The sequence below is a fragment of the Arvicanthis niloticus genome, chromosome 9 (assembly GCF_011762505.2).
Source record: "Arvicanthis niloticus isolate mArvNil1 chromosome 9, mArvNil1.pat.X, whole genome shotgun sequence".
In the NCBI taxonomy this organism is placed as follows: domain Eukaryota; kingdom Metazoa; phylum Chordata; class Mammalia; order Rodentia; family Muridae; genus Arvicanthis; species Arvicanthis niloticus.
The window spans coordinates 46,697,277-46,722,127 of NC_047666.1; the positions used below are offsets into that span (position 1 = coordinate 46,697,277).

Genomic DNA, 24,851 nt, shown 5'->3' on the forward strand with positions numbered 1-24,851 from the left:
GGGCTACCTCCATGGACTCACACCAGAGTGACGTGTGATGTACATATACATGTATTAAAAATGGGTCCACAGAACCACGTCAAAAAGAAAATCACAGTACAACCTGATTAAGGAGAAAAGATAATTTGACTGTTCTATTTTCTCATCAGGCTTTATTTCAGAGCCTTGAGGGAAAGAACAAATGAGTCACAGTGTGGCAGGGGGAAGGCACTACAAGTAAGCTTTGGAGATGGAATGACACACTGTTACTTTATCCTTCATTAACAAGTTAGGTGCCAGAGTTAAAACAACAACAAAACCCAACAATTTGCCACATCAGTAATTTTAATAAGAACCTAACAGAAATAAGAGATGGAGACAGAAAGAAGGGCAGGAATCCAATTTCAAAATTCAGAACCTTAAAAACTGTAGGCATAATTTACCACCTCGCCTTTGCTTTTGGAAAGAGGTGCTGTATGACACAGCAATTCATGCCTCCTAAATCATCTTGCATATTCTTAACACTTCCTGGCCTACCATATGTAGTTTATGATACAATATTACTACAAAGAATTAAGTAGCCCTTTGTATTTTGTATTTGAAACAACACTTAAAAGTCCAGTAAACCTCAACAAGTCTGAGGACTGAAAAAGCTGGAACCGAGTCCTGACTACAAATGAGGTTCAAAAGCCAGGTGAAGTCAGAATGTCTCTGCACTCCATGAATTACCATGAAAATAGTTCCAAGAACACAGACCTACTTTCACACTGTTAGAAAGATTTTAAGGATATGATGTGTGTGCATTTGCACACATGTGCATCTGTCTATGTGTGTGTCTGTGTGTGTGTGTCTCTGTGTGTGTGTGTGTGTGTGTGTGTGTGTGTGTGTGTAGAGAGAGAGAGAGAAAGATGGGGGAGGGAATGAAGGAGAGATAGAGATCAACAGACAGGCACAGACAGATGACGGATGGATGGATGGATGGATGGATGGATGGATGGATGGATGGATGGGCAGGTGGGTGGACATGGATAGTGATAGAGTACTTATAGACATGTGCTTGAGAAAGCACTCTAACTCGTAGAGAAGAAACCTATATCAAAACAATGCATAGCCACTTTGACTTTCACTTTCATTAAAGTACTACACAACTCTACATGATTTCACTTAACCCAAAATACAGGGCTAGGTACACGTATAGCTCAGTGGTAGACTGTTTGCCCAAGCATGTATGAAGTCTTGGGTTACATCTTTAGCAACACACACACAGCAAACCAAAACCGAGTTCACCATCTTCAGCCACATAGAGGGCTAGAAGCTGTTAGGTCCAGACGAAGTTCCAATTCCCCAAACTCCAAAAGGCAGTCCAAATATCCAGAATGGGCTCAACCTGGATATTAGGAGGATTTCTGGTGGTTACATAAAAGCCAGCATTCCTCAGGAACTAGTAAAATCAGTTCCCCTCTATCAAAAGGACTCCTTTTCCTGATCACTGGCAGAAGGGACAAAAGGGTATCTACGGTGCCTATTAGCATATTAAAGCAGATTAGAGCTTCCAGGCCCTCTCAATCAACTGTAGCACACTTCAGCATCCAAGCTAGCTTCTAGCCCTTCTCACCTCCTCCCCTACCTTAAACTCCCTCCCCATTGCTATTCATTCTCCTTAAAACCCTGTTATCCATTCTGTTATCTATCAATCTATCTTTCTATCTCTATTTCTATCACTATCTCTCCCTCCCTTTCTCCTCTCTTCTTCTTCCTCCTCCTTCTCCTCTCTCTCTCCCCCTCCCTCCCTTCCTTACTCTCCCCCCTCTCTTGCTCCTGCTTTTCCCATTATATTTTCTTTACTCCCTGCTGTTCTTCCCTCTCTCATAGCCCAGGCCAGGTGTCATGGCCATGTTTAGTCTACTTCTTTCTCTTTCTGCTCTAGACTCTTCCAGAAGCCTCCAGCTGTTCTCTCTCATACATCTACAATAAAAGCCTCCCCCAGAGAGCAATCATGTCATCAGTTTTATACAGAGGCTAGCCTGGGCTGCATACAATCCTATCTCAAACTAACAAACAAAACTCAAAAGAGAATGAACACGAACCTATAAGCTCACATGGAGGCCTCCTTCTAGCTGAAAGTGATGGCTGCTTTCTGCAATGATTCCACTTCTGCTTGATCAGTACTCAAGGGGAAATGTCCACAAGTGTGAGTTGATCATATAAGAAATTATAAGGAAAAAATGTGTAGGTAAGAAACTAACATATGCTGCTCTCTTTTGACTACTGAGAATAATAAGACAGAGCTCCACCCACAAACATAGAACAAAAAGTAAGGTTTGACAAAATGTTGAGAATTCGTGACTATTTAGGGCTCGATGGTAAAGGAGACATCTATCCCAACAGCCTCTGCCTCCCACACCAGAGGCTTGAGAGACATGAGCAAACAGAGGACAGAGAATGAAAGAGCCAGCTATGAAATGCTTCCTTCTGGATGTGACATACTCATGCGCACTGCAGACAGAAGTTGCCTGTATCAACAATGATCAACAAGATCATTCTACACAACGGGAAACATGATCTGAACCCACTGGGTTACTGGTGGGAGTGCTCACAAGATGGGATGAGGATTAGGGGTGCCCTGAAAAAATGGGAGAGGGGAGTTTGAAATGAACATGGTCAAGACACACTATTTACATGTATGAAACTGACAAAGAATAAAGAAAGGGCATTCTATTTAAAAAAAAAAAAAAACATGTATTACATTTCAGAATACAGTGTCTACGACAGAGTAAAGTGCCATGTTGGGTGATTGGCTGAAGTATTGAGAAAAACCATCTACCCACTGAAGTGCCAGATATGAAGAGATGGTCAGGAGGCCCACAGAGATGACAAGTCTGGTGGAGACAGTCTGGCCCTCAGTACAGTGCTAAAGTGTCACCCCACTCCCCATTCTTGCTAAGATTAGATAAAGCAGCCTCAAGCAAATGACCCAAGATCTAAGTCCAAATCCCACCCAGAATTCAATGTCCCCTCCTGTCAGAGTTGTAGACATAACTAAGTGGGCCAAAAGTCAGAGGCCTGCCGGGCGGTGGTGGCGCACGCCTTTAATCCCAGCACTTGGGAGGCAGAGGTAGGCGGATTTCTGAGTTCGAGGCCAGCCTGGTCTACCGGGTGAGTTCCAGGACAGCCAAAGGCTATACAGAGAAACCCTGTCTCGAAAAACCAAAAAAAAAAAAAAAAAAAAAAAGAAAAGAAAAAAAAAATTCAGAGGCTTTGGATGTCTCTGCTGGTCCCCACAAGCCTATTTAGCTTCAGAAAGGGACAAGGAAGGCATAAAACACCTTAAAAAGGAATCTATGTACTTGGGTTTGGGGTCTAGCTTCTAGGCTAGGTCTAGGTCTATGCACCAGTGGGAAAAACCACCCAATGCTATGTGAACAGTAAGGGTTCACAGTCGGGATTCAGCACCTGCGGGCCTGTGATGCTGCTGTTTACCACTGGGTCAGATCAAGTGCCCAGTAGTGCTGCTCAACAAACACAGGTCAGTAATATGAGCTGGCCCATCAAACAAAAGGTGTTTCTGAGGAGACGGACTAGAAGAGGAAACATTCCCACTCAGGGGTGCTGAGTGCTGACTATGCTACAGGCACAGGGCTCAGCATGCTAGTCTTTCTTTTTAATACAAGAATATGATATTGAATTTTTGGTTCATTTCGTTTCACAGAGCAGGAAGCAGAATCAAAGGATTTCATCCTCTTACCCGAAAGCCTCTACATCACCCAGAGATACCTGTATGCAGACCTCCACTGAAATCATTTACAAGCTATCCTCCTACCTGCTAGACCATCAGCTGTACCATCTTCAATGGCTGTCTACTCTCCCAGTCAACAGCAACAGTTGCCCACTTTGCCTGTTCTTGCTACATCCTTAATGTAATTTATAGGTATCTTAGTCAGGGTTTCCACTGCTGTGATAAAACACAGTGACCAAAAGCAACCTGAGGAAGAAAGGGCTCGTTTCACTTACAACTCTCAGGTCATAAACATCACTGAGGGAAGTCAGGGCACAAACTAAAGGGAAGACCTGAAGCAGAAGAGTGCTGCTAACTGGCTTATCCCCATGGCTCACTCACCTGCTTTCTTACACAGTCCAGGACCCCTGCTCAGGGTGGTGCCAGCCCCAGTGAGCTGGGCCCTTCCACATCAATCATCAATTAAAAAGATATCCATTCCATCGATTGGCCTACAGGCCAATGTGATAGAGACATTTCTCAATTGGAGTTTTTCTTTCCAGGAAACTCTAGCTTTTTGTCAATCTGACAAAAGCAACCATGACAACAGATGAAGGACTAGGGAGCCCAACAAGGATAAGATGACTCACCTCTGGCCTTGTAGCATTTTAAACACTGCAGATGGAGCCACAGCTTCTGACCTCTCTGCTCCATTACTTAACCACAGTAGTTACTGAGTACAACAGAAAGCGCATTGCTGAGAACAACAAAGCACCCACTGGCAAACTCGGCTCATTTCATTCAGCAGTGCTGGCCCTATCAGGTGTCATACACTATGAAAGACAGGGCTCCTAAAAGCCCTCTGATTGAGTAGACAGAAGTAAAGAACATAATTTGTAAGTCACTCTCTAAAGTCCCTGACCAAAAGAAATCTACGTTCATTTCTAGTTCTTCCATAAGGGGTGTGGATACACAGCCAAAAAGAAGAAAGGGGAAACAAGTGCGTTCATACACGGGGAGAGCTAAGGTGCTGTGTTTCAGGGGTGAAGATAAACTGAAGGCAGCAATGACTGTGGGTACTAAAGGAATTGTAAACAATGCATGTTGTTATGGTCAGGGACCATTGCTTCTCCTCAACGTCTTAAAAGGCCTGGCCTGCCATTCTTATCTTTGGATTCCACGCACAGCAGGGTGGTGTGCTGCCATCATCTGAAGGGCCTCTTCTACAGATGTTGTCACATCTCCCACAATCAAGAACAAACAGTTCATGTAGACTCCAACACACATAGGAGCTCTTGTCACAGGGGACCTTGATTTGCTTAGCATCCAGCACTTTTCTCCAAAGAACCTTCTTGACAGCAAGGCCTGTCTACTGTATCCTTGTGTCAAACCCCATAGCAGGGACAGCTCCATAACCCAGTGAAAACTGTGGCAAAATGGGCTGACTCTAACGCTCCAGAGCTCTCACTTCAGCCCCCTCTGTTCAGTGTCCTCTTCACTTACAAACAGCCAGCTCTCCTGAAAGGAAAGCTACTACAGGCTGAGCACCTCTACCGAAAGCTGCCCTCAGGTTTCAAAATAATTTTTTTTTCAAATATCAGTATTCTGAAAGGCTGATGGTTCAACTGCATAAGTATTTCATATTCAAATTTGTTTAAAATATTACTTAAAATCACCTTCAGGCTATTATGTAAGCTATGTATGATATGGAAGCATTTCATACACACACTTGGATTCCACTCTTGAGATAGTGCAAAACATATACAGAAATTTCCCAAGGTCAAAAATGTAAACACTTCAAGCTCCAAGCAATTCAGTGTGCTTCAGTATGTGCTCTGGACATTTCCCCCACTGATGTGGATCAGAAGAAGGTAACTGAGTTGCCCTGAATTGTAAGTTACACCAGCTATAATAGAAGAAAGGGGGATACTTACCCAGAAAAAGGAAGACTAAGAGGCAAATGCCATGGGAGCCTTCAGTAACTTGAAAAGCTTTCAGGTCAGGAAAGAGCAGAATAGGAGCCAGAGAGTTAATACTCTCAGGGAGCACTGGGCTGGACACAGCACCTTTAGACAGAAGGCTCCATAAAGCAACTTTCTGGCCTAGGTGTCGGAGAGTTCCTGCTGGCAAGGAGTTCCTTCAGCTTTCGGGGTTATCAGTGAGGCCTGCATGGCTGAATTCCCTAACAAAGAAGGCAGGGAGGACACTGTTTAGTGTCCCACTCCCTGCTCAGGAAGTTGCAACAGGAGCTTCTGAGAAAGAGCCTTTATGATGAAGTGGGAGCGATGTTTATTATGAAGGTGGAAATAAATGTCATCTCAGCACTAGAACTGGCGGTCACCCTTTCACTTAAGAACGCCCACCCGCCCCCACAACACACTTGCAAATGTAGTCAAAGGTGCCAGATATTATTATAACTGTAGACATCACACTGACTTCTGTGCCTCAGTTGTTCTGTTGTGCTATATGAAAAGCTCCGCCCAGCAGAACCACAAACAGCAGGGGATACCCACAAGCACTTCCTCCAGAAAGATTTCCAGCTTCTATGAGGACAAAGTTAAAATTATATCTTCATTTCATTTTTGAGATTATAATTTAATTACATTTCTATCTTCCTTTTCATCCCACTAAATCCTCCCATATGCCCTTCCGCACTCAGAAAATGATTTTTGAAAGTCACGAGAAGCCAGCAGTACAACCACCTTGCTTTGCTCTTGGCACTCATGAAGTGTATTTGTAGTTACATTAGTTGTTAACTACTAAAAACAGCCACACTTTTTCCACTTTGAACTCTCATACCCCAGAATATCCTCACCAAAGACACATGAACAAAGGTCTGCTAGCAGATAAAAATTCCAAAGCGACTTCCTGTTTTTAGTATAGACTAGGCACTAGATATATGCGTCATGAATGAACATGCCTATGAATGAAGCCTAGATAGGCTAAAGCAGCATGCAGACAGAGAGGGACAGACAGTCAACAGCATGTAGTTTTGTTCTACATGAAGTGGTAGAAGGCCACAGAAGGGTTTATGGAAGAGAGACAATCAAACATAGCACTTAGGACTTAAATCACGCATAGCATTTAGGACTTACAAAGTAATGCCAGCCCAAGCCCTCAGAACAACTAAACAATAGTAAAGAAGTATCTAGGCAGATGCAATAAGTCAGCAAAGTTACTATTCATGCTGCTCTCAGACCAGAAAGACTGGTGTGTTGCTCCAAGTTATTTAGTGTGCCCTGTGCAGATAGGTAAGGGTTCAGAGAGGAGTCCTTAAAAACAAGCAAGGAACAAACATTCCATGACACAGAAGGCAGAAAGGATGAGCATATAGCCTCCCTGATCAATTCCCTACCACATCAAAACAGGCCAGAGAAAAGACACACACTTCCCAACTGCCTGGAGCTACTTAGTATGATATATGGTCAAAACCCACGTTTAAAGAAAGCAGACAGATGTCTAGCTAAGCCTTGGCAGGCAAGAGAGGAAGAAGGTGTGTAGACTGTGACAGCACGGAAGCATGAGCAAGGTTTGTATGTAAGGATGACTGAGGGCTACACCAGCCAAAGCTAAGAGGGTGAGATGAGCAAGCAAGCTGTGTTCAGGTACAAGCTTCCCTCCCTTTGCTCGCACAGGCTAGCATCCTCATCATCTCGGCTGACAGGAGCAGGTAGCATTCTAACTAGACAGACATTCTAGCACAACAAGAGGAAAACAACACTCTGAGACACAGGGATGGAAAGGGTTTCCTCACATTACGATGCCAAATCGCCCAGCAAGTTCATCAGGTGTGTACACTTATTCCCAATACACATATAAGGAAGCTCAGGTGCACTCTAGTTAATAAACATCCCACTGTTGTAGAGGTAGAAAAATACAAATCACTCTAGATATTTTCAAGACTAGAACTCTCTCGGCTGGGGGTGCGGCAGGAGGATGGATGGCTGTCTGAGGCAGACATGATGTACATTCCTAAAATCACAGCTGGGGGATTTCAGTTTAAGGCCAGTCTGGGCTACAGAATGAGATCCTGTACCACGCCTCAGAACAAGCAAGCAAACAACCAGCCCTGTTTAGATACAACTGTGCTCCTCTTAGAATCAGAAGAACACTATAAATCATACTATCCCATCACGTCGTCAGCGGCACAGCAGCATGGTACCTGGTAGCCATAGTGACTCAGCAAGCGTAGGAAATCAGAACATTAAATAATCTCTTACCTTTTTTTTAGCTCTACATATTTTTTTAATGCATTACCTATTGTCACAGATAATATGTGGCCCAGATGTAAGCAAATGAGAGAGAAAAAATACAAATAATTTTTCTAGCTTGTATATTTTATACGGTTAAGACATATTGCAGCAAATGGCCACACTTCTGGTTGTCTGTATGGATGCTCTGCAAACACCTACAGAGGACTGACATTTGGACAGATGCAAAAAAAAAAAAAAAAAAAAAAGAAAGAAAAAAAAAGAAAAGAACTGATCCTCATGGCACATGGCCAAATGTCTCATTTTCTCTTAGAACTTTGTGTACAGAGTATGCCAGGCTGTTTCTACACACTGCTTTGCCATAGATGACAGCCTAATAAAATAGAAACTAATGATTAACTTTTGCTCCCTAGAAGCAACTGAATAAGAAAAGGTATTTCCTGAATAACCTGTGCATAGGGAAAGCTGACTTTTCCTAAGCTCTCCAAGGCCATTTTAAAAGCTATTTGCTCTAAGTTAGTCCTGGAGTTAGCATGGGCACAGGCACTAAAGAGGCCAGGCTCTGGGTTAAAATGTTTACACAGGCACTCGGGGTCAAAACTCTCCATGAACATGTCTATTTCTAACTTTGCGTTTGAACCACTTGGAATCTGGACAGTGACTGGAGTCTTCCAGGTCTAAGTCTCTGGTACGGGCAATACTGTGGGATTAATGGTTATACGGCAGGTTCTGTGCCAAGCACTAACGATATTCAAGCCATTAGGGAAGAAAGGCAAACAACTTAGACGCTCAGAGGAAAATAGGAATTGGTCAAGCCAGACGAGCCTCTATAGCTGCAAGAATTGCAGAGCCCAAATCCCAGAATTCCCTAGGGATCTGCTGATTCAAATAGCAGCAGACACTGAACAATTTCCCACCTGCTCACAGCCTAAGAAAACTCAATTTGCAGACCCCTCCAAGGGGTGTCCATGGTGAATCCCCCAGTCTCCCAGGTGGTCCCTCGAAGAACTGGCAGTGGGCTTGAGAGGGACTAGTGCTGAGCTTCCGGCACTTCAGTTCCTAACTCGTTAGGCTAATACGACACAAAGACAAAGGTAAAGACTGCACCAGCTAGAACTCAAAAACTCACCTTGGATTCCCACAAGAGATGTCTGCTATTCAGTCAGAAATAACTACGTACATATGAAAAACTAGACATGGCCGACCAACAAGAACAAGAGAAGAAGACAAACATGACCGGCAGCCATTTCTTTACAGGTGTACACACTGCAAACTGCCGACCGTGAGGCTGAGCAAAGGGTCATCTGCGATGCTCTCCCCTCTTCCAGAGGGCAGGAGTTTGAGTCCCAGCACTCACACAGCTTTCAACAGTCTCTAAGTCCAGTTCCAAGAGATCTGATGCCCCCTTCTGACCTCCACGTGAGCAACACACACACTTGGTGCACACACATACATGCAGGTAAAGTACTTGTGCAAATAAGATAAGAGTAAAAAAAAAATATTTTAAATGACTGAAAACCACAGTAAAATAGCACTAAACACTAACCAGAGCTGCTGAAAATGTCAAATACTGACAACATCAAGTGTTGATAAAAAACAACTTTTGTTCTTTTATCTTCCTTCTTTGATTAAAAAGACAGAAAAACAGCTACATAGGTTCCAATTATTTTATTTTACTTTTTTATTTCTCTGAACTTATGTAACATTTCATAGTTAAAAGTTTTAAAAGGAACTGAAAGTTGTGTCGAAAGAACATCTTTTGGCTTTCAGAGTCATATTTATTTCTTTATTTTACAGACAGTAAGAAGCCATTCAGAACCAGGTATACTGGGCCAGCCTGAGCTATATAGTGAGCTCTAAGTCAGACTGGGCTATGCAATAAGACTATATCTCAAGGAGGAGGGGAGAAAAAGAAGGATGGAGGGAGAGGCAGAGAGTGAGGAAGAAGAGAGAGGGAGACAGGGAGACAGGGAGGGGCGCGTGACGGAGCAGGATCGTATGCATGGATCTGAGTGGGAAAGTATCAGTATTAGATCTGATCTGCACAAAGACCATTCAAGATACAAGGCAGCAGACAGAGCGAAGGCAAGGAGTTCACCTGGAGACTGATGACAGACACTCATGACACCGCGTCTACTGCATAAAGAGAGCTATGAAGATCCCCATGATGGCATCAATGATTTGGGGTTTAGTTCTCAAAATGGTTGAACTACAACCCCATCAAATCAGAAAGCAAAGGAGGCCATGTGACAAAGACTAGAATAAATGGGACAATTTCACAGAACAAGAGTGACATCAGGATATAGCCTGCAACAGCTGAAAAAAAATGTGAATTCTTCTACAAATCCTCAGAAGAAAGTCAGGCCATCACAGGAGTGAGAGCTAATGAGCCCTGAGCTCCACAGCAGACGCTCAGATAGGCACATTCACAACTTGCCAAGGTTCTGGAGCCTTGCACAGCCCCTTCCAAGCATGCAGATGCTTTCATCTTACAGGGAAAATCTATTTCTGCCTATGACAGCAAACGCCAAGTCACATCTTGCCAGTGGAGAGAGGGGCTGCTCCAAGCACAGACTCCCCGTGTCTGCACCATCTTATTCTCAATGGAGACACAGGTTGTTTGACCACTACACCCACCAGTCCTGCCAGAAGAGAAAAGAAAGGGTAGGTAGAGTTTCTAAAGAATTCTTCTTTTTCATTTGCACTCCTGAAAAGGTAGGTAAATATCTTTGGATTACTCATGAACAGCACTCATATTTTTCTGTGAAAACAAATTAAGCATATCAAACAGAAACTTATCCGGACAGTCTGAAAATGTCCGGAGGCATGGAGTCCAACAGGTTTTTCAGTAACTCTAAATTGGCTGATCTTTGAGTGAGAAGCAACTGAAGAATTGATGTTCTTTATCACTGTCTTCTGGGCATTACCAGTGGGGCTGGTTTTAATACTGTTCTTCAGTCAGCTTGATGAATATCCATTCAAAGACAACAAGTATTCAAAGATGTTCTTTGTAAAGGAGGCACTGTCCAAACACATGCTTGTATCAAAATTTTTACAATACTGAAGAGCATGGTTTTAGAGGCAAGGAATTTGCCAATGAAAGGGATGAGAACCCCACAGGAGGACCAGCAGAGTCAACTAACCTGTACTTCTGAGAGCTCTCAGACACTGAGCCACCTACCGAAGAACACAGACGGGATGGAACAAGGCTCCCGGCACACATGTAACAAACATGTAGCTCAGTCTCCATGTGGGGACCCCCAAAACTGGAGCAGAGCTTTCTCTAAAGCTGTAGCCTAACTATGGTATCCATTCACCACAGGGCTGCCTTGTCTGGTTTTAGTGGGAGAGGATGCACCTACTCTGACAGAGACTTGATGCACCAGGGTGGGGTATACCAAGGGAGAGTCCCACCCTCTCAGAGGCAAAGGGGAGGGAGGCTGGGGAAGGGTCTCTGTGAGGGGAGACTGAGAGGGGACAGCATTTGCTATATAATTAAATAAATAATTATTTAAAAAAAAAAGACAGGTGAAGTAAAACTCAGAGAGACAAGGCAGTCTTCTTTACCAAGAAATAGGTATATTCTCCTGTCATATGAACAGGCTCCTGAAATCAACCACTAAGTAGCTCAGGTTTCTCACTTAACAGGTACCTACCCATTCTCATTTTCTCCAAATAACACTGCTGAATCCAAATTTGAACCCATCACAACCCAGGTGAGAAGTTTCACAAAAAATACCATCTTAACAGTTAATATTAAACAGAAAAATATGTATCTTAACAGTTAATATTAAAACATTAATGAATTTTAAAGCCATTTATAATAAAACACTTGGCTCAAATTTATGAGATGAAGCATAGGTAAATCCCCCAAAATAGTTACCATTATCACAATCCAGTGGCACATAAAATAAGACACTTTCATAAAAGGCTCTAAAGCTGAAACAAGAGACATACACACGGTAGTCCTTTGAGGAAATGTAAGGTAAATGTTAAGACTACTGCATGATATCCTTGCTGTTGTCTGCTTAGAGGACAAGTGTCACCCCATCAAGATACAAGCCTATTCTACAATATACTCACTGGGTTGAGTGCTTCCTCAGCAGAATGGTGAACAGTCCACCAGTCTGAGGTCCACTCCCATGCATTCCCCACTATGTTGTATAAGCCATAGCCATTGGGAGGAAAGGCATCAACCTAAAAGTAAAGGGAACAACATTGACCAATTATTCACCTTGCTATAAAAATCTCTGTGGTACATGAATGAACCAAGACCTATTTATTTCAGGATATGAATGCCAATTTTCATGCCTACCTACCAAAAAACAGTCTGGAAAACTAAATATAAAAATCTCAGCCCCCTACTGTTTTGTTTTTTACTTTAAGCATTCAAAGAGTATCTATAAATCTAAGAGGAATTTATTAAATGTCCTGGAACTGATGAGGTCATTTTTAATATATATAATAGTGACTAACACGAAGTATCAAGGGTTTACTAGTATGGGAGAGAGGGTGCATGTGAGAATACGTGTGTGTGTGGGGGGGGGGGGTATACATACAAACAAACAATATTTAGACCTTCAAAATCATTAACACAAATGTCCTCCTAGTAGCAGTTAAAGTCTTGTCACTAAAAAGCAGCTTTTCCAGCCAATCAGTGTCTTTCAGCACCATAGATTCCACATTAATTCTACCCTCTCCAGAAGCTCCATCTAGTTGACCACTTTCTCTTTGATCTTCAGTCACTGTCATTAAATAAGGAAAATGTCAGCTCATTAACCCATGTGTTTCTAACAGCAGGTCTCTGGAATGTAGCAGTCTGCAGTAAATTATACATCCACCAAGGAATCATGGCACAATTCAAAGGCAGGTCAGACAGTACTGGATAACACCCATAGGCATGGAAGCAAGGTGCAGTTTATGTAAGACGAGGGCAGAAAACACACACTGAACAATAGTAAAGTCAGGTCACTGGCCAGTTTCCTGACTTAAAAATGTTCCCAACCAGAATTGGGGGTTTAGCTCAGTGGAGGAGCATGTGAGGTGAGGTCCGAGGTTTGGTCCCCACAATAGGCAAGGAAGGGAGATATGGGGGAAAAAAGTCACAAATATAAAAACAAAACAAAAAAAAATCCTTGGGGAAAAATTCTTTTATCCTTCTTTTCAATAGACATTTTTTTAAAAACTATGTGTGATGAAAAAGGTTGTTATTTTTGGAGATATTTTTCTCTTTTCATAATTCATACTTTTCCATACTGAAGAAGTAAGACTGTAAGAATGAATAAACTAACATTCATGTCTAAGTGGCTTCAGATGGTTTTACATCTACCCATGAATATGGAAGCATCTGCTGGTTGGGCAATTCAGTGCATTTTAATCCAAGTTAGGAAACCACACTGAAAAGCAGTTCATGGAGATGAGCTGGAAAGTCAAACCCCCACCACGCTGCTTCCATAACGAGCATTTGCTATGGAAACAGCCTTGGCTCATTCAGAAATGCCATGTGCGGCCAGTACGGGCAGGGAGGGGCTCAGTGGCAAGTGGGTTCTTAAAGAGTTTAATGAAGGAAAAAAAAAAAAAAGGAGAATGCCTTTTTTTTAGAGCTACAATTCAGCTCTAAAGAGCTGGGCATGACAGGCACGCAGGCAACACCGCCATTTGGGAGCTGGTAGCAGGAGGATCATGACTGTCCTAGGCTACAAGACAGCTGGGGTCACACCAGACACTCACACCCACCCGCCTTCTCTTTTACTACAGCTCTACACAGCAGAATGGGACAGAGAAAGTATGAGGATAGGAAAGGCCACATAAATCCACGGCACCAACTCCAGCAGGATGACCTAAGCACACCCTGGAACAGGGCTCTGTGATCCAAACATAAGACACAAGAGGGAGGGGAGGCCACAGCATAAGCTATTTAAGACATGGAGAGGACAGAATGAGCCCCCTGGACTGAGCTGGAAGGAATGAGAATGAGAAGAAATGAGTAGGCAATGGCGAGAAAGTGAATGATACTATGAGGCAGAGGGAATAAGAAACTGAATCACATTTTAGAGGAAGAGATCCGTCTCCAGGCTTCTAGAAGGTACACACAGAGATGCTCTCAAGAATCTGTGCTAGCCTTCAGAGGTGCTGTTGGTCCTCAACAGGGAAATAACAGTGCCAATCAAAGGTTTGCCCTCCCCCTTTAAATAAGAGACTATCTGAAGTAAAATCTGGAGGTTAGCATCCTTTTAATTACTAGCTTATTATATGTATGTCAGTATGGGAAATGAAATTTTTACTGCTCAAGGTCATATGAATCACACTAACTAACCAAAGCTTCCTCCCAGGAACCTCAGATGAAAGCAAGTGGACAAGACAAATCCTTCTTGAGATGCTAAATTTCAGGCACATGAGCTGCTAAGCATTAAAACCAAAAACGAATTAGTAATGTGTAACAGTGGAATAGCAAAATAGCTATCTAGCTCCCCAGGCTCACAGTGCACCACGCAGAAGTGTCTGATGCTAGCCTGAGCCTGTCTTAAAAATGAAAACAAACCAGTAAAGTTATATTCCTGTCCTCGACTTCCAAGAGCATGATGACAACTGTGGTAGGTTGTACAGGTACGGCCCCCACAGATTCATGTGTTTGAATGTTCATGTGTTGGCCATAGGGACTGGCACTATTAAGAAGTATGGCCTTATTGGACGATGTTGAAGGAAGTATGTCACTGTGTAGGCAGACACTGAGGTCTCCTATAGACAGGCTCCGCCCAGTGTGGAAGATAGTCTCCTCCTGGATCAAGATGTAGAATTCTTCACTCCTTGGTACTACATGTGCCTGGATGTTGCCAGGCTTCCCACCATGACAATAATGGACTGTAAGAAACTGCAATGAAACTGTAAGTCAAGTACAATAAAATTTTGTCCTTTATAAGAGCTGCCTTGGTCATAGTATCTCATCACAGAAATGGAAACCCTAACTAAGACAATGCAAAGGACAGTTTGGGTCAATCCAATGTCATTTTTGTACGCATCAACTCAACTTACAGACACCTAACATAGATGTGATCCATCTGAAGTCTTCCCCATCTCTGATCAAGTCTAGTTTCAGAATGGGTTCCTTCAGAGCTGCTGGTAACTGTAACAATTTTATCTTGGTAACTGGGGAGCAATGGCTTCAGGTAAGTTCTGCAGACACCTGCTGACCTCTCTGTCAAACACTAATGCCAAACAATGGAAGGGCAGAGCAGGAATTTGTGTAACTTAGTGCTAGGGTGGTCCTAGGTCCAATCCCCAGAGCCACAATAAAGGGTAATAAAATAGACATCTGTAGAGAGTGCTTATCTCATATTGATAGCTCTGTCTCTGTGTCTCTATCTGTCTCTAGTTCTCTGTCTCGTGTGTGTGTGTGTGTGTGTGTGTGTGTGTGTGTGTGTGTGTGTGTGTTTTTCCAGGCCCTTTGAGCTTTATGTTGTTTACAAAGGTACCCAGAAATGACTCATTATTTATTCTTCTTCCTCCTTCTTTTCCTCTCCCTCTTCCTCCTCCTCCTTTCCCTCTTCCTCCTCCTTCTTCTTTCAGCTCACTTAATTAAGTGTACATGCAATACTATGGTGGTAATCACAGGAAATATCTGTAAGTGTCCAAAGCAGCTTTATCGTAGCCTCCTACTATCATAGACTAGGGCTTACATTTTTGATCTGGCTCATTATAGCTACCACAGACTTCTTCAACTAACAGAGACAATGATAGCTGTTGCCTATGTCTCTGAGGTGGAGCCTGCCCATCTCTAAGGACAAAACGATCCCCGTTCAGCAGCTGAGCACATGGGCACTCCTGTACTTTGGCCTTCACAGCTCTCGTGTGAATGCTGTTACTATAACAATTAAAGTCTACTTCATCTGAGCAATGCTCTGGATTTGGGGTTTACTGCAGCTGCTGTAGGTAGCACCACATGCTTTGAGGGTGACCCCTCCTGCCAAGGTCCTACTTCCTGTCAGGTTCCTTCATGTTTTCTTATCCAGAGAAGGTTGAAAATGAATTTGACAGGCAGTGCTATCCATTTCAGTGCTACCTGCACCTATAGGTGAAGCTACTGCTCTGCTCTCTGTAACAACTAACATCTTTTTAATTATATTTTTGAGAGAGAGAAAAAAAGAGTGTGTGTGTGTGTGTGTGTGTGTGTGTGTGTCCACTCATATACCACACAATGTACAAGTCAGAGAACAGTTAATGAAAGTCTATCTTCTTCTAACATAGATCCCAGGGATCTAACTTAGATCATGATGCTATCTTTACGTACTGGGCATCTGACTGGCCCAGACAACAAAGGCCTTTCCTGGAGTTTGATGCACATTCACATCAGGTACAACTGACATTTTGCTCCAGTACCACTTCTGCTGGCCAAGAGGACCCTTAGAAGTCCTCACTCCACGACCTGCCCCTACCAAAAGGCTTGGCTTGTTATCCATTTAAAGCATGAAGAAAGGTATAAATCATTGCCTTCTAAGACTTCAAATGCTTTACAAACAAAACTATGCATCTGGGAGAGGAGCAGCTATCATGAAGGAAACTTAGAAGGAACCAGCTACCAGATGGCTTGATTGCCTTTTCTGCCTTACTGAATAATGCATCATCTCCCATCAGTTTGTGTTGGCTTAACATATATGTAATTCACATACATGGAATTGGATACAAACACGAATGCATCATGTGCTTATGGAGGACTAAGTATCCTCAAGCAATTTGTTTTTTAACTAAATTCTGCTCCAAATGCTACAATGCCAACAACAGCTCAAACAGATTTTCAGTTTCTCTTAGATCAGGTGCCTCTTCGCTCTTCCTTTTCCCAGAATTTCTTGGTCTTTTACTCTCATTTATTTAGTTTTCAAGCTGAAATTTTCTAACCATTTGGTCACATTCCAAATAACATATCTTTGTCAAATGTATAAATACACTGTGCAAGATTTTCTCGAGGAAAAATGCAAATTTTAAAAAGGAGAAGAAGAAGAAAGGAGGGAGGAAAGGAAGGAGGGAGGGAAGAGAGAGGAAGAGAGAAGGAGAAGGAGAGAGAGAGGAAAGAGAGAGACAGAGAGAGAGAGAGAGAGAGAGAGAGAGAGAGAGAGAGAGACAGACAGAGAGAGAGAGAGAGAAAGAGAGAGAGAGAGAGAGATCATTTTCTTTCTAACAAACCTAGGCAGTTATGGGCTATTTCTATATCATAAAACTTCCCTCATCGTCCTAAGAGAAAATAGAAATTTTTTTTTTTTTTTCTGGTCTGAAGAATGGTATCCCTTGACACTTAGTCCTCAATCCAACAAGACTAAGAGAGTGGCCTCAGGGAGGTGACTAAGGAATGATTGATACCAAGAGTTCTTTTATCAACAGGCTCAAGGCTGAAGGGAAGTGTGCTATTACTCTTCTGGCTCTGGCTATAGGAGAATACAGCACTTCTTAGTCCCTTCAAATAGATACACAAATGCCAATCTTACTAAGGCTTCCTTCCATCTTGGACTTTCTAATTTCCAGGTCTGTGAGACATGTTCCTGTTCATCAATGGCCAAGTCTATGGCATTTTGTTATAGCAGCACAAAGAAACGGAGGTGATTTTTAAACATAGCTTCATTGCTGTACTGTTGGTAAAAGCTCCAGGAGAGAAAAACTCTTCCACATCAATAAAAGGAAACATACCTTGGGCATGACTGAACACAATTTAGCTAAGAAAAGCTTTGTGGGTTGGGAGTGTATCTAGTGGGAGAACATATACTTAGCCATTGGATTATTCCTCGTGGAAGAGGAAGTAAAAGAGAATGGAGAGACATTTTCTAACCTTTAGCCATTGATTGCTGCTGGGAATCTATCTTTTTAAAAAAATCAGAGATGCTCAGTATGAAGACTCCACAGCAGTATTATTTAAGTAAAAAACAATCCAAATCTACGACAATCAGAGGCAAAATAGGATTTATTTATGACAGGTTATCCAGCCAGTGAAAGGCAATGTGATCATGATCTATGAGAGTCAGATAAAATGCTCCTTGTAATAAAGGGGAAGCAGTGGGATTTCAAGTCTTCCATCCAGAAGCCAGAGAGATGGATGGATTAGTGGTGAGCACATGCACTGCTCTTCCAGAGGGCCCAACTTCATTTTCCAGCACCGAAGCTGGGCAGCTTAAAACTAACTGTATGTAATAACTCAAGTTCTAGGGGACCCAACTTTCTCTTCTAGACTCTGTGGATGCCTGCACATACCCTTACACAAATAACTAGAAACAACACCTTTAAATATCCATCATGATTTTAAAGCAATATGTAAAAACATATATGCTACGAATATACCAGAGGTCAGCTGTGGTCACTTTCCCAGCTGTGTAATGTGGAACAGGAGTTTACATCTCTGTGCCTCAGAGTGTCACAGGGACACAAATACTCATATAAAGAGTTAAATGGACATTACTAATGAGAAGGTATATGCATGATGATGAAGCACTATGCTTGGCACACTGCAAAGCTGGCACCACCATCACCAGTAACCCCCCAGGATGAGTGGAAGGTCAGGGACCGAAAAAAAGTTAATAGAGATTAACTTGGGAAGTAAAATTCCACATCAGCTTAGCTTCTGCCTCCATCCTGGTAGTCTTCTTCTAAATCTTGTATAGTGTGCATTATACAGTCATAAAAAAATGCACTGTAATAAAGACATCTGATGGTTTCCAGCATCTGCTTCTCCTGAGGGTGGATAATGTAGGAAGAACAGCGTCAGTCAGAGAGCAGATGATGTCTTTCACCTACACGCACACACGTGTACACACACAATACATTTGGGCATGCTCATGACACAGTGTGTGTGAAAACCAGGAGACAACTTACGAGAGTCTGCCCTCTCCTCCCACTATAAGGTTTCTAGGTGGTGACTTGGGTCAGCAGACTTGCTTGCAAGTACCTCTCTCCCCACTGATGAATTTCTCTGGCCCTGGTTTTTTGTTCTTAAGATGAGGTTTCCCGTAACTCAAGCTAGTCTAGAACTCACTATGTAGACAACCTGAAGTTCTGATCCTCCTGCCTCAACCTCTAGATTGCCGGTATCACAGGCCTCAGCTCCCAGGGACACAGCCGTTCTCTGGAAGCCTGCTTACTTACGGGTGCAGTTCCTTGGAAGCCATCCTCGCCAGTGTTGGTCACCGGAAACTCGCCCTGCCAAATGTTGGCATAATGCTGTCCTTTGGGCTGCAGTTTGTTGCCCCAAGGGAAAAGCCTGTGAGAAGAGACACGGGCATCAGCATGATGCACAGGCTTCCGGACCTCCCTCAAGAGAAAGGATGCAGTGGGAGAGAACAAACAAGGTGCATTGGTGAACTGTTTCTTTAAAAGATACACTCGTAAATATAACTTTTAACTGGGACTTTAGAAATTTCCTTATAACAACTCATGTCAAGTGTACAAAACTTCAGTCTCTCCTCACCACTGAGAAGGCCTGAAATAAATGATATGACTGAAAGAAGCCTTCTAGAAATCTGAGAAATGAGGCATCATTCTGGACTTATATGGTAGCATGAGCAGGCACGGCACACAACTCTTTTTTTTTTTTTAAGCCCTGTCTATTTTAAGGAGCTTTTCCTAGAAGATGTGACCCAAACATGAGTTTTCTGTCTTATGGCTGTAGAAGCAGAGAATACCATGGCTTCAGAAGACAGCTAAAATAAGAAAATGCTAAAAGTAAGGCAGCCTGCCAAACAGCTTTGAAGAGAGATGCACAGGAGCGAGTACTCATCCAGGGCTCACTCTGGGACTACAGAGTCCATTTGGTCCCATACCGGGCTTTAGAAACTGTAAAGAGTTCATGACTCACCCACTAGTGTCACCAAAGCACCTCACAAGGAAGAAAAGCCAGCTGTTACTAATCAACCTCCTGACCACAGCAAGTTCCAGAAAGCTAAAGAGAAGAGGGAAGGGGGGGGGGGGTAGAGGAAGAAGGGGTAGAAGAGAATGTCAACACACTGCTGGACAAGGCAAGGCCTTCTGGTGTGAGTACCTGTTCTGCAGGCCTCCTCTACAGCTGTATTCCCACTCTGCCTCAGTGGGCAACCTCTTCCCTGCCCATGTGCAGTAGGCAACAGCATCATTCCAGGAGACATGGAGAACTGGATGATTTGACCTAGAGAGGAGCATGCACGGTTAAAAGAGACACTGGCCTGAACTGAAAGCAGGAGGTAGATTCAGAAAGTGGCCACAGTCACCCACCATCTGGTCATGATTTCAATGCCTAGTTGTCACACACCTGTCCTCTCCAGTGGGGAGCGCTGAAGTCTTAATGCCCAAAATGGCTCATAGCTTCTCTGCACTCAAGAGTCTCTTCCCTTTGCAGCCTTGGATGCCCACAGGTTCCATAGGGATGGCAGACACAGTAAAGCTCTGCCCCTGTTGGCTCAGCTGCTGAGAGTCATCAAGACGCTTCTGGCTCCCTTGGCATTTTGCAGAATGGTTAGTGGCGCCTTAGAGCCTCCAGTGACTACCACAGCAGCGACATAAGGCCCACAGAGGCTCAGCTTATAATCCGTACATTCCTCAGAGCTCCCTGCAAAGCAGGCCAGAACTTTGTTGGGCCTACATTATAGTTTTGGCATCCACTCCTTTACATATCTGTAGGCCCCTAAAAGACACTGTACATGCCAAACTCTTATCTCAGCCTGTTTCCAGAGACCCAGCTTTAAACTTTGCATGTTTCTGCTACTCTTGGTCAGCTAGCACCATCTGCCTTACTCCAGCAGATCTCACGTCAGCCTTTCCAGAGAGTATGGAGGAAGTCAGTGGAGCTGAAATCACCACCCACTTTTAGGTGACCTAGACTAGCCCACCTAATTCCTCATGCATCTCTGAATTCCTACAGGACATTCATTAATTTGCTCAACAAATGTTCCTGAGTAGCTCCGAGTCCGGTGCATAACTTAAAAGTACATTCCAGTGTGGGGGTGCAGCCCAGTAGTAGAACAGATGGCCATGGGTTCAAGACTTAACACCACAAACTGAAAATGCAGTCTCCTTTGGGTTTTCCTTCTACTAGCTTGACAATCAACTTTGAATCTGGGAAAGAAGGCAAAATTGGGAGCTAGAGATGCAGTTCACCCCAGGTCCTCAAGGATGCTACAACTTTCTACCTCACTGTCTATTTCCAGCACTGAGGAAGCAAGTTCAGACCTTGAAAAGTTTTGTATCTATCAAGGGGCTATATCTCTAAAGCCTAGGTTCACATACTCCCCGCTCCCTGATTTTAAGGGCAATAACATTGAATGTGGTTAAAAACCAAGGCCTAAAGCACTGTCTGAAGAACGAGGTTAGGAGAGCAGCTCCCCAGCTGTTGGAGGCCGAGTCATAACTGAGATCCCCCTTCATCCCAAGGGTTTAATGTGCATTTCTATTTTTGTTTAAGATAATTACTTCCTTGCCACCCTGGAGACCTGGTGACCAACTTGCCACTCTGGTTTCTGTTTTGTCTTGTTTTTTGTTTTAGTCAGATTGTGGCTTCTAAGTATGTGAGTCTAGGACTAAAAAGCACATGGATACTACACCCAAGGCCACCTGAAAAAATACAACTACCTATCCATACAAGAGACAGTCTTCCTTCACATAAAGACTCATTCATGGATAGACTGTTATGAAGAAACACGTCATGACATTTGTGATAGTCTGTCGTCCAAAGCAAGGACGGAGGAACTCTGACAAGCCAAATGAAGCAGGAAAGAGTCCGTTTATTCAACGCCTTCTGTGAGCAGACACTGTAACTAGGACTTCATGTACATTATTTTCCATCATCTCCTGGCTGTCCCAAGAGTGGCTGATTATACTTGCCATTCACTTTACATATGAAGATAGCTGCTGAGTTCTGCAAAACACAGAAATTTTCATTGGAATGAACCATATCAACTGGGCAGGACAAGACTCACCTGTGAAGAATAGTGGAGTCTGGGCCCTCTGGGTGTCTCCAATTAGCGCCCTTGACAGGTAACCACCATGGAGCAGCTGCAACCTCAAAACAACCAAAAATAGGCTTCTGTCAGCTACTGTTAACTCCAGAAATACACCAGACTCAAACACACAGCCAGATAATAAATAAAAATCTCACACAGGGTCATAAGGTTTATTTGGGTTCAAAAACATGCCTTTACAGAGTATCAGAGAACCACAGACTTACATGTGGCCGCATATTCAAACAAAAAGCTATTAATTCATACAAGTCTGTTTAAGTGCTACAGGGATTTTCTAAGGTTGTCCTGCCCATTAATCCTCTATAATTCGTGACAAGTGGGAGATAGGAAGTGAGGTATGTCTCCATCTTAAAAGATGGGGAAACAGTTCATTTTCACGTTAGACATGAGGTTGAAGGTTATCCAAAGTGGCCAGAGATCAAGTGGAACACAGAAGAAAACCAAGAAACTATGTTTAAAAGATCACCGTTGAATCTGCAGCTCAATATTCATGATGCCCAGTGACTGGTTAGCACCTAAAGCTTTGATGCCAGTCAAAAGTAGGTTTTTTTTTTTTTTTTTTTTTTTTTTTTTTTTTTTTTTGGTTTTTCGAGACAGGGTTTCTCTGTGTAGCCCTGGCTATCCTGGAACTCACTCTGTAGACCAGGCTGGCCTCGAACTCAGAAATCCGCCTGCCTCCAAAAGTAGTTTTGAATTGTAGCTCTGTTGTTCACAGCATGACCCTCTCCGGGCCTGCTTGTGCATTTGCAGAGAGTCAGCAACATCCATTACAGTGAAGAATTCTAACACAAAGGACTTAAGGCTCTGCCCTTAGAAACTTTGGGTAATGACTGAGCAAGCAGCAGGGAAAGGGAGCCAGTCTCACTGAGCATAGTGACAAGCAGTCACATGGAGAGCCACAAAAATCAATCATTGCCATTAATATTGAAAAATAAAAACTTGGGAATGATTCTTCTAACACAGACTAGAGCAGATTCAAATCTGGCCCCACGTCAACTGTATTCTCAACACACTGTATCCCTGTGAGCTGGTGGGATGGAAGTGACAGGGACTATATCCCTGCTGCAGTGACAGCTGTCACTGTGAACACCAAGACTACCCTCATCCATTTTTTTCCATATTAACACAATCAAAACATTTAAGATATCTCCACAACATCCTGATGGAAAAAGACATTTGGTTTAAACACTTCAATAGAAAAGGCATTTTGTCCTTCAACATGACTGCAAGGCAGTAGATTTCACAGCACGCAGGAGCTGAGAGCACGCCCTTCATCTACAGCTACTCTGGGTTTGTTCTGTTTGGTGCCAATGACAAGTAATTCGCTCAGTGTCAGGGGAAGATGTGTACAGAAAACTCAGGTTCAGAAAATTCTGGATTTCAGGAAAATAATCACATGACTCAACCTGCCCAACTCCACTCCCAGCACAAAGAGCTATTGATGGAAGATTCTAGCTCTCAAATTAAAAAAGAAAACACAAAATATATTAAATCTGGATGGTGGATACTGAAACACCTTTGTTCTTTTTTCATACCTTTGTTCATTTTTTTCTTTTTTTGTATTTTGAAATATTTCTTCCACTTTTAGCAATGAAAACAAATATACAATCTGTTTGTATCCATTCTGCCCACTCATGCACATCTGGACATTGCTAGTTTGGAGCTGTAATAAACAGCTGTTGGAATCTTCAAAGAGCTTGAAGCTTTGGATGCTGCCCATCTTTCCTCACTCTACATTGTGAAAGGCCTCAGTTATCCATATGCCCACCGTTAGAAGAGACAACAAATGCAAGGTTAGGAGGAAGCTCCTCTAGCTCCTCCACCCTTCTAAGAAGAACATCCACAATGTTGAGTTCTTCAGAGAAGACCCAAGGGCTGCTGCCAGTAGCAGTCGGTTCTTTGGTTAGCCTCAACGTTTCCTTGAATTCAACCAACAAGTCCCACTGAGGCAGGATAGAACAACAGGAAAAATAAAAAGATGTGACAACAGAAAGAAAGCCCTTGTCTTGGAATCTGCTTTGCCTTTCTTGCTGAGTCGCAAAAAGAAAACAAGCAAAAAGTCCACAACGGATATTGCCAAAACTCCCTCTAGGGCAATGGAGGGTCTAAAGATACAGCAACCAAAGAGACTAAAAACTACAAATGAACTCTGCTTGCCTGGGCCAGAACACTGAAACCTTAGTCTTACTCATTCTCAGTCCTCTCTCATCTCTACATTGAAACTGATAAAACTACCTTACAGTTTTAAAAGAAAAGTCTTTAAGAAAAATAAGTAAACCAATTCATATATTTTTGCTTCAATTTTAAGTTTTGCTTATTCTTTAAACTTTGTTAGAAATTACTTGTGTTGCAGAATGTAACTTAGAAAGCCACGGGACCATACACTCAGAGTAGAGCCAAGCATGACTGTCCAACACCCTGCACCCATGTCTTGGCGCTGTGTATTGTCCTTTTCCCAGATGACTTACTGTCTAAACACTTGATGAGCTCACTAGCTCCAGCTCACTCTGGCTCATCCTGAGATTCTTTTCTGCAGTGTAATCAAGGGTCTGGCTTTACCAGGTGGAGGTCCCTAATGCATTAGAAAATGCCTCAAGCTGATGGCAGTGTTGGGCTACTATGTCACCAGAAATTACCTGAGTGCAGTTTAAGATGGTATAGCCACAGGTTTTTAACTTTATTTTACATATAGAAATTAATTCTTTCATTCAAAAATGAAGTACAAAGTGTAAATCTAGCCAACACATTTTTGTTCTAAAATATGTCCAAAATGTACCCTTGTACCTAGATCCCTCCCCACACACATCAGGCCAGGGTTCCTGACTACTTTCCTACTCTTTCTCTGCCTTTGACTTTTTTCCTTTCTGCAATGTCACATTAACTCAAGCATGCCACCCAAAACAAACCACTGGTTGACAAGTTTTAAGGTCCCGAAGATACACAGTGATCTGTTTCACTGACGTCTACTGAGAAACAAAAGAA

General features: G+C 42.9%; 1 protein-coding gene across 2 annotated transcripts in view; it reads right to left on the bottom strand.

Moving 5' to 3' along the window:
* The window catches only part of Sumf1 (sulfatase modifying factor 1), a 75,903-nt gene that overhangs the window by 22,804 nt on the left and 28,248 nt on the right, over window positions 1–24,851 (bottom strand). The window contains exons 4-8 of one of the 2 annotated variants that reach the window (XM_076940206.1): window positions 21,828–21,910; window positions 19,919–20,041; window positions 19,027–19,141; window positions 11,989–12,102; window positions 10,426–10,547 (exon numbers count right to left, since the gene is read on the bottom strand). In XM_076940206.1, the coding sequence (XP_076796321.1) occupies window positions 10,533–10,547; window positions 11,989–12,102; window positions 19,027–19,141; window positions 19,919–20,041; window positions 21,828–21,910 (450 nt within the window). In that variant the 3' untranslated portion in view covers window positions 10,426–10,532. Of the gene's footprint in view, window positions 1–10,425; window positions 10,548–11,988; window positions 12,103–19,026; window positions 19,142–19,918; window positions 20,042–21,827; window positions 21,911–24,851 lie in introns of those variants that run through there. The other variant, XM_034512350.2, reaches the window with a different exon arrangement.